The sequence below is a fragment of the Crocuta crocuta genome, unplaced genomic scaffold (assembly GCF_008692635.1).
Source record: "Crocuta crocuta isolate KB4526 unplaced genomic scaffold, BGI_CrCroc_1.0 scaffold170, whole genome shotgun sequence".
Lineage (NCBI taxonomy): Eukaryota > Metazoa > Chordata > Mammalia > Carnivora > Hyaenidae > Crocuta > Crocuta crocuta.
The window spans coordinates 4,195,487-4,212,967 of NW_027527853.1; the positions used below are offsets into that span (position 1 = coordinate 4,195,487).

Here is a 17,481-nt window from a genome sequence, read left to right on the forward strand (position 1 = left end):
TCTTTATATTAGGGCACAACCATATTAACATCTCTGACTTCTGTCCTGCATGATGACAAAGAGTTTCCCAACCCAGATCAGTTTGATCCCAGCCACTTCCTGGATGAAAGTGGCAACTTTAAGAAGAGTGACTACTTCCTGGCTTTTTCAGCAGGCAAGCAAACTTCGTTTTTATCTATGCATTGGGGGTCAGTGAGACGAGGCAGGCTTTGCACAGAGGCTATTCTGGACTGGACAAATTGTCATTTGTATGAGACTAGAGCCATCACTCCCAAAGCCCAGGTTATTTCTTGTTTGATTGGAGTCTGCCCTCACTGAGTTTGGCATCAGGACCCACCACTGAGATTCCTAAAAAGGGGCAGGGGCAGAGGGTAGAACAGATAGAGGCTAATGGAAATTTGAGTATCTTCCTTCAGTTTGTCCTGGGAAGAAACAGGTGGCATGCTCAAAATGGCTAATTAGAGAGAATGCAATGATGAGACTATTTTCAGAGGGTGGGTAGGAATAAGGTAAATAAGAAGATATTATAAAGTACTCAGGGACTGGCATCAGCGGGAAGAGGTTACCATCCTAAGTTGGAAGGGATGAGGGAAGGAGGGCATCACTGTTTGGAAAGAAAGGGCGGATGCCTCAACTGGAGATGTGTCTATAGTAAAGCAGCACAGCCACTGCCTGAACTATAGCCTGGCAGGCTAGGATTGAGGAATAAATACTCTGACTTTTTCAGTATCTAATGCTCTGAATTTATTCAGAACCCAGAATAACTTCTCGGTTTATGCACCCATAGAAATCAGCTTGCTGAACACAGAGTAGGCATAAAAGACAAACACAAAATAGAGCTGGAAGGAAGGAGAAATGGAGAATTTTCAAAACACTTCAAAGGGAAGACAGGAGGGTAATAGGCCTTTGCTATGGAAGTAATTGAAAGAGACAAAACTAGGAGATGTGCTTCTTATTGAATATCTAAGAAAATTATGTGCAATGCCCAGAGATGATCTTAAAGCCAGATACTGCTGTATCACTCCTTACCTTTCTGCCTATATTTTGGGCCCATTACTGCATAATGAGACTCCTTGAGATTTCTGTTCAAGTCACAGGGCTTGGAGACCTGCTTTGCCCTGCCACTGTGGGTGTCATTACAAGATCTGAGGCCTTAACCTTAAGAGCTTATGTTCCAGTATGTGAGATAGGTTAATAATTATAATTTAATCTGAAACATGCTGTTTTAGAAGCATTAACTAGTGTGATAGAAAACAGATAAAGAAGTGAGTTATGTACTCTGAGGACATCAGAGAACTTTGCATAAAAGAAATGACATCTGAGCTGGATCTAGAAGGATGTAGAAAATATCAGCAGGCAGAGTAGAATGGAAGCTATTTCAGCTGAAGGAATAACTGGAAGAATCTAGACAGCCTTTGGAATCGCCAGTCTGGGAATTAGTGATTAGTTATTATGCTTGTGGCTGATTTGCAATATTTCTTTTCTTCCCCACCCTCGTGGCTCAGGATGACATAAATACCTTATTTTGCCTGATCATCTTTGGAATTTCCAGATCTCTGTGGATTCTCTGCACATGTGAAATTAAATTTGATTTTCTTCTGTTTATTTGTCTTATGTCAATTTGATTCTTAGTCCAGCTAAGAGGACCTTGAGAGGGACAGGAAATTCCTGCTCACCACCAGACAATTGGTGTCAGCAGGACACCTTAACTCGCTGGACACTGCTTGCCCCACACACTGCTATAGCCAAGAGCTCCTTTGGACAGCTGGCAGAAGGTAGGATTTCTTAGCATGTCAGTGTCTGAGAGTCTCTATCTGAAGAGTCTGATGATGACAGTCCTTTTTCTCTCTTTCTAAATTTAGATTAACAGGTTCCTTGGGCTTAGTGACTCTTGCTGAGTTTGGTAGGATACTCTTTGGTAACTGACCTATTTCCCCCCAGAGATGTTCTTTGTTTTCCTTTGTGTCTTTTATGTCATTTGTCATACAAACTTTGCTTTATGTTAATGGGTGTATGAAGTCAAGGCTGTTGCTAACAGACCTCTCGGAAGCCAAAACTACAAAACTGGTGGACACGGGTTGAACACTTAAAAGAAGTTAGAACTAAGGTTCCTGGCTGGCTCAGTCATTGGAGTGTGTGATGTGATCTCGCGATTGTGGGTTTGAGTCCCATGTTAGGTGTGGCTCTTGCTTAAAAAATAAATTTTTTTAAAAGAGAATGAGAGAGAGAGCATCCCAAGTAGGCTCCTCACTGTCAGTGTAGAGCCTGATGTGGGGCTCGAACTTACAAACCCACCATAAGATCATGACCTGAGCCAAAGTCAGATGCTTTGACTGAGCACCCAACTGAGCCACCCAGGTGCCCCCACAAATAAAATATATTTAAAAAAAAAGTCTCCTGTGATAGGATAAGTTGGTCACAGAACAGGTTGGATTGATAATAGATCACCTCCTAGCCTCAAGAAAAAGGCACTCTGTAAAATAACACACAATTCCCAACCCTGCGGTACATCCTACAGGTATTAATGTGGCTCCAAGCCCCCCAACACTTAGCTAAAGCTGTGAATGTGCATATATACAAGATAGGATTTTTCCTTTTGTCTTGTTCTTTGTCCTAAGAGCTTGACTTTGTGACCAGTGAGAATATTCTCTTTGGTCTCCACCATCTGGAGGAGGCACTTAACAGTGCCTTGGTGGCCAAATAGAATGGGGCTCCAAGTCTTTCTCTGGCCATGACAGTTCTTCAGGGTATTTGTCATGAGAGGTCCCAGCCCACCAGCTGTCATCTCAACCTTTGTTTCCTGCTTGTGCCAGGAAGTCCCATTACAGGAGTGCCTGCCTGGTATCACAGATTAGCAGATATGTGATGGAGGCACCTCACTTTCACAGTGAACTATAATACCAGTATTTTTAGACTGGCAAATTTAAGAATACATTTTGTAACTTAGAAACATATACTTCATCATAGTACAGTCTTTCAGTAAAGGACAAACCAGGTTTACTAACAGACACAAATTTAACTGTAGTTTCTCTGTAATATGACAAAAGTAGAGGGATGCCTGGGTGACTCAGTCAGTAAAGTGACTGGCTCTTGATTTTGGCTCAGGTTGTAATCCCATGGTTTGTGGGATCAAGCCCTGCATTGGGCTCTGCGCTGACATTGCAGAGCCTGTTGATTCTCTTTCTCTCTCTGTCCCTCCCTTGCTCACTCTCCCTCAGAATAAATCAACAAACATTAAAAAAAAGACAAAAGTAGATAAACCTATGTTCAGTACTTATGTTTCGTTATTTTATCTTATTTGGAAATGATCTAGATATTCAATGAATTTAACTTAGCCAAAGTTTAAAAATTCAGGTTACTGAAGATTTGGTATCTATTTAAAAGCTTACCTACAAACCTTTTAATCTTATTTACATCTATTTATTTTTATTGTTTTTTTGGGAGAGTGTAAGCAGGGGAGGGGAGAGGGGAACAGAGGATCTGAAGTGGGTTCTGTGCTGACAAGCTGACAAGCAGTGAGCCCAATGTGGGGCTCAAACTAATGAACTGTGAGATCATGACCTGAAGTTGGACACTCAACTGACAGAGACACCAGGCACCCCTACATCTATTTAATTTACTTGTTCTGAACAGTTATATTTAGACTAGTCACAAAATTTTATAAGGCATTGGACAAAGTCAACCATTATTTTAAGGTTTTTTTCTTGACAAATTTTGTAAGCTATAATGTGGACTTATTTGACTTTTAGTAAACACAGGCAGAATAAAAGTTTTATATTTAATCCTGATAACTCTGAAGACATGGCTATTTTAATTAAACAATTTTTTTTTTGAGAGTGCATGCGAGCAGGAGAGAGGGAAAGAGAGAATCCACGCTGAGCATGGAGCCCAATGTGGAGCCTGATCCCATGATGCTGTGGATCATGACCTGAGCTGAAATCAAGAGTCAGAGGCTCAACCAACTGAGCCACCCATGTTCTAAACCAACAACTTTAAATTAGCTTTGATATTGAATATTTTCAGGGTGCCTAGGTGACTCAGCATCCAACTTTGGCTCAGGTCATGATCTCACGGCTTATGAGTTCGAGCCCCACATCAGACTCTGTGCTGACACCTGCTTTGAATTCTGTGTGTCTCTCTCTCAAAAATGAATAAACATTAAAAAATATTTTCTGTGGGGCGCCTGGGTGGCTTAGTCGGTTAAGTGTCCGACTTTTGCTTAGGTCATGATCTCGCGGTTCGTGGGTTCGAGCCCTGTGTCGGGCTCTGTGCTGACTGCCAGCTCAGAGCCTGGAGCCTGTTTCAGCCTGTGACTCCCTCTCTCTCTGACCCTCCCCTGCTCACGCTGTCTCTCTCTCTCTCCTAAAAATAAATAAAACATTAAAAAATTAAAAAAAAAAATTTTTTTCTGAGATCACATTAACTTGAAAATTATTTAGGTTAGCTTCTATCTGAGTTTTAGAATGCCCAATCCTTAAAGTACTTGCCTTCAAGCCAACTAAATGGAGCCTTTTTACAAATTTATTTTTTAAATGTCTGTTTATTCATTTTGAGAGAGAGGGAGAGAATGCATGCATGAGTGGGAGAGGGGAAGAGAAAAAGGGAGAGAGAGAATCCCAAGCAGGCTCCAAGTTCAACACAGAGCCCAATATGGGGCTCCAGCTCATGACTGAGATCATGACCTGAGCCACTATCAAGAGTCTGATCCTGGGGTCTGGGTGGCTCAGTCAGTGAAGCATGAACTCTTGATCTCAGGTCATGATCTCATGGTTTGTGGGGAGAAGCCCTGAGTAGGCACTGTGCTGACAGCTCAGAGCCTGCTTGGGATTCTCTCGCTGCCTCTCAGCCCCCCACTCTCTTAAAATAAACAAACTTTAAAAAAGAAAAAAAGTCAAATACTCAACCTGAGCCGCTCAGGTGCCCCTGAAGTTTGTATTTAAAAGAAAGACTTTTACATCTTCGAGATGATAAGCATAGAAAATTTATATCACAAAAGCACAGAGAAAAGTATCCATGTTTTTTTCCAAGTCTGAACAGAAGAGGCATTTTAGCAGTTTGTATTTGGAAAGGCCTCTTCCCCTACGACTGTCACCCTACCCCACCTCTTGCTTTTTTTTTTCTTTCAGTCTTAGGTGATTGTGGGCTGTGTTCAAAGACATTAGAGTTATAATTTCAAGGGACAGAGAAGGTAAAAAAAATTTTTTTTCTCTTGTTTCAGGGTAATTGCTCTTTAAAATTTACTCTTTCTTTTCAGTACTCAGCAATACTCTTCCAAATCGTAATCTTTTATCGTATCTATAAATATTTTGAGAGAAATAGACCAGGTTTGAGGATTGGTAAAGAAAGAGAGGTAAGCTTTGACTTCTTTCTAGAGTTGCATCTCTGGTTTTGTAGAGCTTTGAAAGAAGAGTTGCTTCTAAGTCCTCAAAGGACTGGCCCCCTTTTTAAACTAAATTTCCTTTTTTTTTAAAATACCTTTTTTATTTTTATTATTTTTTTAATGTTTTATTTATTTCTGAGAGAGAGAGGCAGTGTGCGCAGGGTAGGGTCAGAGAGAGAGAGGGAGATATAGAATCCAAAACAGGCTCCAGGCTCTGAGCTAGCTGTCAGCGCAGAGCCCGATGCGGGACTCAAACCCACAAACTGTGAGATCATGACCTAAGCCGAAGTTGGACCTCAACTGACTGAGCCACCCAGGTGCCCCTAAATTTGCTTTTTTATATCAGGCAGATTTTTTTATTGAAATGGGAATCAAAAGATTCATGGCTTTGTAAAGTCTGTATGAAGCATTTTAACAAAAGCCTTCTTTCTGGTTGTACAGTTTAATCTGGGCTTCTATCAGTCCCTAAATATTGCCCTTTCCCTGATCATTTATAGGAGGGCCTAGGAGAAATTTTGGTCACGTTTCCTCCCTGAAGAGAGGGTTTCTCTCTGAACGGAGGGTTGTGACTAGTGATTAATCTTTTTAATTTCTCTGTAAATTTGGTAGGATCCTTTGAACATAGAGGTTAAAAGGGCTTTATAATTTAAAAGCTTTGCTGCTGTCCAGGGGACACAAATTCGTTTGCCTTGGGGGTCTAGGATACAACAGTCAAGTACATTGCATAGGAATGCCTGAAGCTGTCATAAACTGCCCTGGAAGGTAGAAGCAAAGGGAGCCTTACTGCTTTTGTTAAATTCCTTTCCTGGCTTTCAGCAATTACTTGAGGAGCCTGTAAAATTTGAACCTAGAGATGAAGTTGGAGTGCTCTCTGTAAATCTTATAGGGAAAGGGAAGTTAAAATAGGCAGATAAGGCTGTATTTATGTTGAATGTGGATATTTAAGTTTAGTTTCTCTTCTTTCATCTTCCGAAGAGAGTCCCTGAGGCTAGCTGTTAAACTAACTTTAAAATCTTTTTCTTCTTTTTTCAAACATTAGCTAAGTTAAAGGATCCATCATCTGGCTATTGATAAATAGGATCTGTTATGAGCAACTCAAACCAATAAGCCTTTTAATGCCTTAACCAAAGATACAAGAGGCGTCTAGAGAAAGGGCATAGATGACACAGCCCTCATGATCCAAAGTTTACTCCCATAATTAAAGAAAACAGAGACCCTCATTGCTGGTCTCCAACAAAATCTTGAGATGCCTCTAGTCACAGACAATAATCTGTGACACCAGGCATGTGCTCCTATGATGAGAGTTTCCAGCACTAACAAGAAATGAAGGTTGAGAATATAAAGGCTCCTATGGGCTGGGACAAACACCCCGGAAAGCTGGCATGACCAAACAGAGAGACTCATATCCCCCTTCTTTTCAACTGGCTATTAAGGTGCACCCGGATAGGTGTACCCTCCAGATGGTAGAGAGCAAAGAGCATATTCTTACTGCTCACAAAGCCAAGCTCTTAGGAGCTTGTTCTATGAACAAGACAAAAGGAAAAATCCTATCTGGTTTTTCTTTCAGCTAAATCTTGGGTCTCTTGGAGCCACACTCATTCCTAAGAGGAATGTGACACTGGGTTGGGGATTGTGTGCTGTTTTCCAGTGTATCTCATTGCACAGCTGTTTCCTTGAGGTTGGCAGGTGACCAAATATTAACCTAACCTGCTCCGTGACCAACTTATCCTATCATAGGAGACTTCTTAAGGTGGCCAGTGCTCTAACAGCTTTTAAGTGTTCGACCTGCACCCACCAGTTTTGCAACTTTGTTTTCCAAGATGTCCTTTAGCAACAGCTTCTAAACAGGTGCCAGTCTGATGAGAATCATGAACTCATCAGCCTGGGGGACTGGCTCAAACAGCAGGTTTATAGGGCCTATGCTTGCTTTCTGCCCTATGCTAATTCCTTTTTAGGACAAACAGTGTAAAATAAACAAAGGAAAACAAAGACCATCTCTGGTTAATTTACCAAGAGTTGCTAAACCCAAGGACCTAGTTCTCCAAGTATTTTCTCCTGCTAATCTCAATTTAAAAAGAGAGGAGGACTCTCACCATTCTTGCTTCATCAGACTCTTCAGATTTCAGGAGACTAACATGGTAGGAAATCTTACCTTCTGCCAGCTATAGGTCAGATGTCCCAAAGATCTCCCAGCCACAGCTGTGTTTATGACAAGCAGCATCCAGTTGTGACAGTGTGTTACAGTGGACTGCCAAAGATGCCAGGTGTCTGGGATGAGTAATTTTCCTCTGCCTTTCAAGGTCCTTCCCAGCTAGACTAAAAGAGAAATTGACAGATTAAGAGAAAATCAGATTGTTTCACAGGTATGAAGAATCCACAGACATGAAATTTCAAATACAGTCAGGCAACATGAGGCTCCTATGACATCCTGAGTTAAGGCGAGAGGAAGGGGTCTGGGGATTCACAGGAGAGGAAGACCATTAGCAGGAAGGTGAAAGAGCTGTTTCAAAAACAAAGGTTGCTCTTTAATGCAGAGAAGTTTCTTAGGTAAAGAAGAATCTCTGTTAATTGCTCTCTTCTTGGTATAAGCTGGCAGTTGAGGGAGAAGTAAGGAGCTTTCCTTGAATCTGCTGGGTTTTGCTTGCTTTTAACTAAAAATAATTTTTATGCTAAAGTGGCCCATCTTGTGGTGACCTGCCCTTGCCTTTACACATGCACACAGAAATATGTACTGAGGAAATGAAGGTAACCAGTTTTCGGTGTAGATAAAAGAAGGCATAGTTTAATTAGTCTGTTAATATATTTATTTTCTTCCTTGTGTGCTGACTCAGGAAAAGGAATTAAATGAATATTAACGTGTCATTTTTAGGAAAAAGAGCTTGTGTTGGAGAAGGCCTGGCCCGCATGGAGCTGTTTTTACTACTAACCAACATTTTACAACATTTTACATTGAAATCTCTGGTTGATCCAAAGGACATTGACACTGCCCCAGTTGTCAATGGGTTGGGTGCCCCACCAACTGCATATGAGCTGTGTTTCATTCCAGTCTGAAGAAAGGGCAGGCTGCCAGATTGCCGAGTGATGCTCTCTGGGCTCATCTGCACAAGCCAGATGCTTTCTGTCCTGTGTGTTAGCTGTTGTTCACCTCCAGGAATGACATTCCTGACCCCATCTCTTCTAATTTTCCTCATCCTTTAAGATTCAGTTCAGATTTTCCCACATGGAACAAAAACTCTGTTAGTTTCTTACAAAATTCTTTTTGTAATACAATGCTGAGATCTTAAGCTGTAGCTCATCTGCAGTGTATATCAAATGTAAGAGACCTTATTAATGTCATATTTTCTTCTGTTAAAAATTATCCTGTGAGTTAAAAATGTTTTTCAAATATATAAAATTTACTTACCTCTTACTCCAGTTAGTTCTCCAGGGGAATATGCTCTTGATAGTTTGGTATGTACAATTTGTTTTTTTCCAATGGTTATTAAAACAAAATTTTGGCGGGGGGGGGGCATGTGGATGGCTTAGTTGATTAATGCATCCCACTTGATTTCAGCTCAGGCTGTGATCTGACAGTCATGAGATTGAGCCCCATGTTGGGCTCCGTGCTGAGCTTAAAGCCTGTTTGGGAGTCTCTCTCTCCCTCTGCCCCTTGCCTGCTTGTGCTCACTCTCTCGAAATAAACATTAAAAAAAATAATAATTGTGTGTGATGCATGTGTGTGTATGTGTATGTATATGTAGGTATATACATGCAGGGAGAAAACTGGAGAAGATCATTCTAGCCAGAGGCAATAACATAAGGTAAAACTTGAATTTGCTGCTCTGTCCATGGATGCCCTTCTTGTTTCCCCCCACTGGTTAAACACACGAATGGTGGGGCACCTGGGTGACTTAGTCAGTTAAGCGTCCGACTTTCGCTTAGGTCATGATCTCGCGGCTCGTGGGTTCGAGCCCCGTGTTGGGCTCTGTGCTGACTGCCAGCCCAGAGCCTGGAGCCTGTTTCAGAGTCTGTGACTCCCTCTCTCTCTCTCTCTGACCCTCCCCTGCTCACCGCTGTCTCTCTCTCCTAGAAATAAATAAAACATTAAAAAAAATTTAAAAAAAAACACACGCACGGAGACACACACATACATGGACATAGGCAAAGAAGGGGGAATATAATGTGTATATATGGTTATATTTGAATATACATATCAGAAATATGAGTTTTTATGTATGTGTATATATACAGATATTTAGGGATAATATACCTATGATTTGATTTGGTGATACTTCTATATTTTTACAAGTCATATAAATAGAATACCCTGTTGCATAGCTATAATAATTTTTTAAATTATCTCCTTATTCAAGGGTATTTTTGAATTTTTGTTACTATAAAAATGCTGCTATATGTGTTTGCCTTTCATTATTCAGGAATAAATGTGAAGTGGTTGCACATATATGTGCACTTTTATTTTTCATAATACTGAAGCATAACATAAAAAATTGTGTTTACTTTTCTATCATGAGTATATAATAATAACACTATTTGACCAAACCCTTGTATAATACTGAGGATCGAATTCTTTGGTAGATTTAGTAATTTTTAACTAAAAATTCATAGATTTTCAAGTAGGAAATCATATCACCTGTAAATATTTCATTGCAATGACCAGGAGTTTCCAGAAATAAATAATATCTATATACTAGGTCTTTCTGTCTCTTTCTAACTTATCAAACACACATGTACATATAAATTTGTCAGCATGGGAAAGAGATGAAAGCTGTGAGGATTTGTGGGGACAAGATAACAGAGGGCTTAGGAAATCCATATTGAGAAGCCTGATATTTGTATGATTTTATTCTTGAGGTGATTTCTGATTTGAAATCAGGTGGTAAGTGGCTGAAAGACTATAATATTATTTAGGAGCCTTAGAATCTGAAAAGAATTTTTGCAGATTCTCAGAAGAAAAAAAAATGGACTTCAGAGCTGGCCAAGTAAGAAGGACCAAGTAAACACTTTCACTTGAGCTAAAATTTGAAAGTCTCAGAGAACTGCACCCAATGATCAAGAATAAGCCTGGGGGTGCTGGCTGGCTCAGCTGGAAGAGCATGCAACTCCTGATCTCGGGGTTGTGAGTTTGAGCCCCGTGATGGGTATGGAGGTTACTGAAAAATAAAATCTTAGAAAAACAAAAGCCGGAAGCTAAACAGGCTGATTACTAGTAAAGAAATTTAATCAGTAATCAAAAAACTCCCAATAAAATAAGTCCAGGACCAGATGGCTTCATGGGTGAATTCTACCAAACTTTTTTTTTCAAAAAATTTAATGTTTATTTATTTTTGAGAGAGACACACACACACACACACACACGGAGTGTGAGCGAGGGAGGGTCAGAGAGAGAGGGAGACACAGAATCCGAAGCAGGTTCCAGGCTCTGAGCTAGTTGTCAGCAGAGAGCCCGACATGGGGCTCAAACCCACAAACTGTGTGATCATGACCTGAGCTGAAGTTGGCCGCTCAACCAACTGAGCCACTCAGGTGCCCCTAATTCTACCAAACATGTAAAGAAGACCTAAAACCTATTCCCCTTTAACTAGTCCAAAAAATAAGTGAAGGATAAAAAAAATCACATGATCTCAATACATTCAGAAAAAGCATTTGACAAAATTCAACATCTATTCATGATAACAGCTCTCAACAAAGTGGGCTTAGAGGGAACATACCTTAACATAACAAGGTCATATCTGACAAACCCACAGCTATCATCAACCTCAATGGTGAAAAACTTAGAGCTTTTCCTCTAAGATCAAGAAACAAAGATGCCTACTCTCACCACTTTTATTCAACATAGTACTAGAAGTCCTAAGCACAGCATTTAGATAAGAAAAAGGAAAAAAAAAAAAAAGAAGAAAACATATCCAAAATGGTAAGGAAGAAATAAAATTGTTATTATTTGCAGATGATGTGATACTATACATAGAAAACACTAAAGCCTCCTCTGTGTGTAACTTTTGACTCCCTCAAAACTTCACTACTAAAGCCTACTGTTCACCAGAAGCCTTACTGATAGAATAAACAGTTGATAAACATATATTTTGTATGTTATATTAGGTAGCGTATTCTTACAATAAAGCAAAGCTAGAGAAAAAAATATTGAGACAATCATAAGAGAACATATATTTACAGTACTGTATATTTATTTCAAACCTATGCTGATCATGGGTCAAGAGTGTTATTTAGCCATAAAAAAAAAAAATCCTGCTATTTGCAACAACATGGTTGGATCTTCAACACATTATGCTAAACGAAAGAAGTCAGAGAAAGACAAATACTGTATGATCTCACTTATATATGGAATCTAAAAAACTGACCAGATTGACACAGAGAACAGATTAGTGGTTGCCAGGGGTGGGTGGTGGGGTAAATGAGTTAATATGGTCAAATGGTACAAACTTCCAGTTGTAAGAGGAGTAAGTTGTGGGGATGTAATGTACAGCATGGTGACTATAGTTAACAAAACTGTATCATATATTTGAAAGTTGCTAAGAGAATAGATCTTAAAAGTACACCCCATATGCAAAAAAATTGTAACTATGGAGGTGATGCTTGTGTTAACCTTATTGTGGTAATTTATTTGTGATACGTACATATTTATATTTATACAATGTTATGTCAGATCTCAATAAGGCTAGAAAAAAATTCCTTATATAAATTTTTTTAATTAAAAAATATACTGATTTTTATATGCCTGTAAGCAAAGATAAAGGACTTTTCAGAAAGGGTTTTTTAGTATTTACAACAATTATATCAACATATAAATGGATGTTGTACTGGGAATTAATGCGTCTAGCTCATCAGGAGCTTCATGCCCTCCTGTTGGTAAATACATGAGAAATCTGAAGTGTTCTGAGTATGTAATTTTTTCTCTTTCATCTCAAATAAAAGAGCCACACACAATGGCATAAATGAGCTAGGTCAAAATATAAAGGAGAGTGCCAAATAAAGTGGAGTTAAAAATTTTGGAGAGAGAGGGTGCAAGCAGAAGAAGGGCAGAGAGAGAGAGAGGAGGACAGAGGATCTGAGGCGAGCACTGTGCTGACAGGGGAGACTGAGCAGATGTGGGGTTCAAACTCACAAACCTTAACATCATGACCTGAGCCAAAGCCAGATGTTTAACCAACTGAGCCACTCAGGCACCCCACTCCCCCAGGAAGGACTTTAAAGTTAAGTCTTTAGCTCAAGCCACATGGTCTGACCATACAATTACTGCAGAAAATAAAGAGCAAATAAAGAAATGGAAATCTGGCTATGAACTCCAAATGGATTCCCTAGCTTGCTAGAGTTTGATAGAATTTTTTCATGTTCTGAGTATGAAATATTTTCTCAACAAATTAGCTTACCTTGACATCTCCAAATTAAATAACTAATGAATTAGATTATAAATTTTCCTAAATTTAACAGAACTCTTTTTTAACTTGACTATAAGGGTTAATAAACATTTATATAAATTTAAAACAAAAGAAAATCTCTAGAAAAGAAACCTTGAACTTCTAACACTTTAAATGGAAGCTTTTTTTTAAAACTCTAACTCAGAGCAGAAAATTTTAACTGTGTCTTAAGATAAATGACCTGAATTACTAGTTTGCAAAATAATAAGCTAATGAATGCAAATTGAAAGAAAACCATACTAAGTAAACTTTAGTAGTAATTTAAAAAATATCAGATAACATGAAAACCCCAAATATATGAAAATTAAACCACACATGTCTAAATCATCATTAGGTGAAAGAATAAGTCACAAGAAAAATATTTATAATTGAATAATAATGAAAATACAACCTACCAGAATTTATGGGGATACAGCTAACACAGGACACTTAGAGGAAAATTTAAAGCCTTGGAATACCTAAAATAGAAAAAGAAGACCCAAATCAATATCATCTCCCACCTTGATAAAATATAAAAGAGAATATTAAATTCAAAGCAATCAGGAAGGTGGAAATAAAAAAGCAAAAATGAATGAGATAAAAGAGAGGAGCATCTGTGTAGCTCAGTTGGTTGAGAGTCCAACTCTTGATTTCAGCTCAGGTCATGATCTCACAGTTCATGGGATGGAGCCACATTGGGCTCTGCATTGATGGTGAGGAGACTGTTTGGGATTCTCTCTCTCCCTGTCTCTGTCCCTACTCTACTCTTGTGTGGGTACATGAATGCATGTGCACTCTCTCTCAAAATAAATAAACATTTTTTTAAAAGAGAGGGAAAAGCAAAGAGAAAAACTAATGAAAGCAGAAGTTGATGCTTTTTTAAAAAAATTAAGTTTATAAACCTCTGGCTACAAAAAAAACCACATTGTACCAAAACCAGTAATAAAAGGGACATCACTATAGTGCCATCAGAACATTAAAGAATAAGAGATTATTATAAACACCTTTGAAGACCCAGAAAAAATGGACATGCATGGGTGCCTGGGTGGCTCAGTCAGTTAAACATCCAACTCTTGACTTCAGCTCAGGTCATGATCCCAGGGTCATGGAATCAAGCCCCATGTTGGGCTCTGCACTGAGTGTGAGTCCTGCTTAAGATTCTTTCTCTCCCCCTCTCTCTGCCCCTCCCTTGCTTGTGCTCTCTAAAATTAAAAAATTAAAAGAAAAACAAGATCAAAATCCCATATCTAACCCAACAAGAAAGAGAAAGCTTGAACAGCCCTATAGAAATTTTAAAAACTGTATTATTAAAAACTTTCCAACAAAGGAAACTCCAGGCTCATATAGCTTCATTGGTTAATTCTAACAATTAAAGGAAAAAAATCAATACTACACAAAATCGTTCAGAAAAGTAAAGACACTCTGAACTCATTTTATGAGGCCAGTAATACCCTGATTCCAGAACTAGAGACATCACAAGGTAAAAGAACTATCAATAGCTCAAAAGATCAATAACTTTCATAAACATAGATGCAAAAAGCCTTAACAAAACATTAACAAATCGAATTCAATATTACACTAAAAGGATCATATGTCATGATGAAGTGGAGTTTATCTTCAGCGTGCACAGTTGATTTAACATCTGAAAATCAATCAATATAATTCAAAATATTAATAACGGACAAAACTATGTGATTTTTTTCAGTGGATGCAGAAAAAGCACTTTACAAAGCTCAATACTCTTTTCTGTGTTAAAAAGAAAACCACAGGCCCCCAAAAGAGTCACTTATATTAAGGTCCCACATCAGCAACCCAAGACATAATGCCTAGCCTAACTGCAGTTTCAAACCACCCAGGAATGTAACCTTTAACCTGTCAACATACAATTCACTAGTTAGCACTAGGAAATTTACTGATAGACAACTTCTGTTCCCCCTTAGGAGGGTTACATTACCTAAAATAATGTATCTTTTCCAGCTCCCTCTCTGCCTTTAAAAACCATTCTGTGGGGCACCTGGGTGGCTCAGTCGTTTAAACAACTGACTTCGACTCAGGTCATGATCTCACAGTTGGTGAGTTCGAGCCGTGTGTCCATCTTTGTGCTGACAGCTCAGACCCTGGAGCCTGCTTCAGATTCTGTGTCTCCCTCTGTCTCTGCCCCTCCCCTGCTCATACTCGTCTCTGTCTCTGTCTCTCTCAGAAATAAACGTCAACAAACATTTTAAAAATAAAAAAATAATAAAAATAAAAACTTTCCTTTTCTTGAGCTCCATGGAACTCCTTTCCATTTGCTGGATAGGCTGTTGCCTTATCATGAATCGTTTGACAAAGCCAATTTGATATTTTAAAATACTCAGTTGAATTTTGTTGTTTAACACATAATTAAAAACGCTTAGCTAACCAGGAAGGAAACTTTCTCAACCTGGTAAAGAGCATCCACGAAAAACCTACAGCTAGTTACATATAAAATGAGGAAAGGCTGAAGTTTTCTGCCCAAGATCAGGAATAGAGGAGACATCCAGTCTCACCATTTTTATTTAACATTGTACTAGATATTCTAATCATTTATTAAGACAAGGAAAAAACAGAAAGCATTTCAGTTAAGGGAAAAAAGTACAATTGTCATTATTTGTAGATGATATGAAACACCAAGGAATGCTGCAGGCAGAAAACACCAAGGAATCCACACACACACAAAAAGCCCCTAAAACTAATAATAAATAAATTTAGCAGGATATAAAGCCAATGTCCAAAACTCAAGAACAAAATCAAATGTTCTATATCCTAGTAACAAACTATCAGAAAATGACATTTCAAAAAAAATTCCATCCACCAATAGCATCAAAAATAATGAAAGATTTAGAATTAATTTAAGAAATGATGTGAAACACATTTATATAGGAAACTATAAGATACTGCAAAGATAAATTCTAGAACAATTTTCAACTTAATTTCAATTATCAACATGCAAAATAAATTTAAATTTTGCTCTGTACTTCTTGAAATCATGTTTAGAACCCCAAAGATCAGATTTTTTTTTTTTTTTTTAAGTACAGACAATGTAGGGCTAGAACCCATGACCCTGAGATTAAGTTACATGGCCTATTGACTAAGCCAGTCAGATGGCCCTCAAACATCAGTTTTCATGGGGAAATCATGCTGCTTTTGTGGTCTTTTAGCATATTGCCATATATAATCATGTTCAGTATAAATTTTCTCCAGCTTGCATTGTGAGAGGGCTCCCATTGATTTCATGTCACTTACTTGAGGCAAAGTTAATGCAATGAGCTGGTTAAGACTCATCAATAAAATGTTTGTGTTTACTGAACCACTGCTATCAATAAAAGGAAATCTTTTGAGTCAGCCAATTGCTAAATAAAGTTCCTTCTTAACTGAAATATTAATTCTAAATTTGGAGCAGAATTTCTATATTCTTTGGAAAGACTGAAGTCACTAAGAAATGATTTCCCTTCGTTGTCAAGTGAAAAATTAAAGGGCTGAGAGACACTTCAGAAGCCAAGCTGATCTTTGGAGCCCCTCAGTGGCTGTGGTCCAAGCGTAGCCCAGGCCAGTGAGATGGTTGCAGGCACAGTAATCACAGGGCACAGTGCTGGGAGGGGACAGTGGGTGCAGAGAGCCAACTTAGCAGGAGGCCTAAACAGAGTGGTTGATCAGTTATACAGCTCCAAGGTAATTTCTTTTTTCTTTTTTTCTATAATTTATTTTTTTAATTTACATCCAAGTTAATTAGCACATACCACAAGGTGCAACAGTGATTTCAGGAGTAGATTCCTTAATGTCCCTTACCCATTTAGCCCATCCTCCCTCCCACAACCCCTCTAGCAACCCTGTTTGTTCTCTATATTTAAGAGTCTCTTATGTTTTGTCCCCCTCCCTGGATTTATATTCTTTTCGCTTCCCTTCCCTTATGTTCATCTGTTTTGTAGCTTAGTCTTCATATGAGTGAAGTCATATGATACTTGTCTAATTTTGCTTAGTTCCATCAATGTAATTGCAAATGGCAAGATCTTTCTTTTTTTATTGCTGAGTAATACTCCATTGTATATATATACCACATCTTCTTTATTCATTCATCCATCAGTGGACACTGGGCTTTTTCCATACTTTGGCTATTGTTGATAGTGCTGCTATAAACACTGGGATGTATGTGCCCCTTCAAAACAGCATAATTATATCCTTTGGATAAATACCTAGTAGTGCATTTGTTGGGTCATAGGGTAGTTCTACTTTTAAATTTTTGAGAAACCTCCATACTGTTTTCCAGAGTGGCTGCACCAGTTTGCATTCCTACCAGCAGTGCAAAAGAGATCCTCTTTCTCCACATCCTCACCTACATCTGTTGTTGCCTAAGTTGTTAATGTTAGCCATTCTGACAGGTGTCAGGTGATATCTCAGTGTGGTTTTGATTTGTATTTCCCTGATGATGAGTGATGTTGAGCATTTTTTCATGTGTCTATGAGCTACATGGATGTCTTCTTTGGAGAAGTGTCTATTCATGTCTTTTGCTCATTTCTTCACTGGATTATCTGGTTTTTGGGTGTTGAGTTTGGTAAGTTCCCTGTAGATTTTGGATACTAATCCTTTATCTGATACGTCATTTGCAAATATCTTCACCCATTCCACTGGTTGCCTTTTAGTTTTGCTGATTGTTTCCTTCGCTGTGCAGAA

The 17,481-nt window shown here is 38.6% G+C and overlaps 1 protein-coding gene across 5 annotated transcripts in view; it reads left to right on the plus strand.

Moving 5' to 3' along the window:
• LOC144245224 (cytochrome P450 2C21-like) overlaps positions 1-8,431 on the plus strand; it is a 28,021-nt gene extending 19,590 nt beyond the window's left edge. For all 5 annotated transcript variants that reach the window (XM_077780667.1, XM_077780645.1, XM_077780658.1 and 2 more), the window contains 2 exons: positions 13-154; positions 8,250-8,431. In XM_077780667.1, the coding sequence (XP_077636793.1) occupies positions 13-154; positions 8,250-8,431 (324 nt within the window). The remainder of the gene's footprint in view (positions 1-12; positions 155-8,249) is intronic.
• The last annotated feature ends 9,050 nt before the right edge of the window (positions 8,432-17,481 follow it).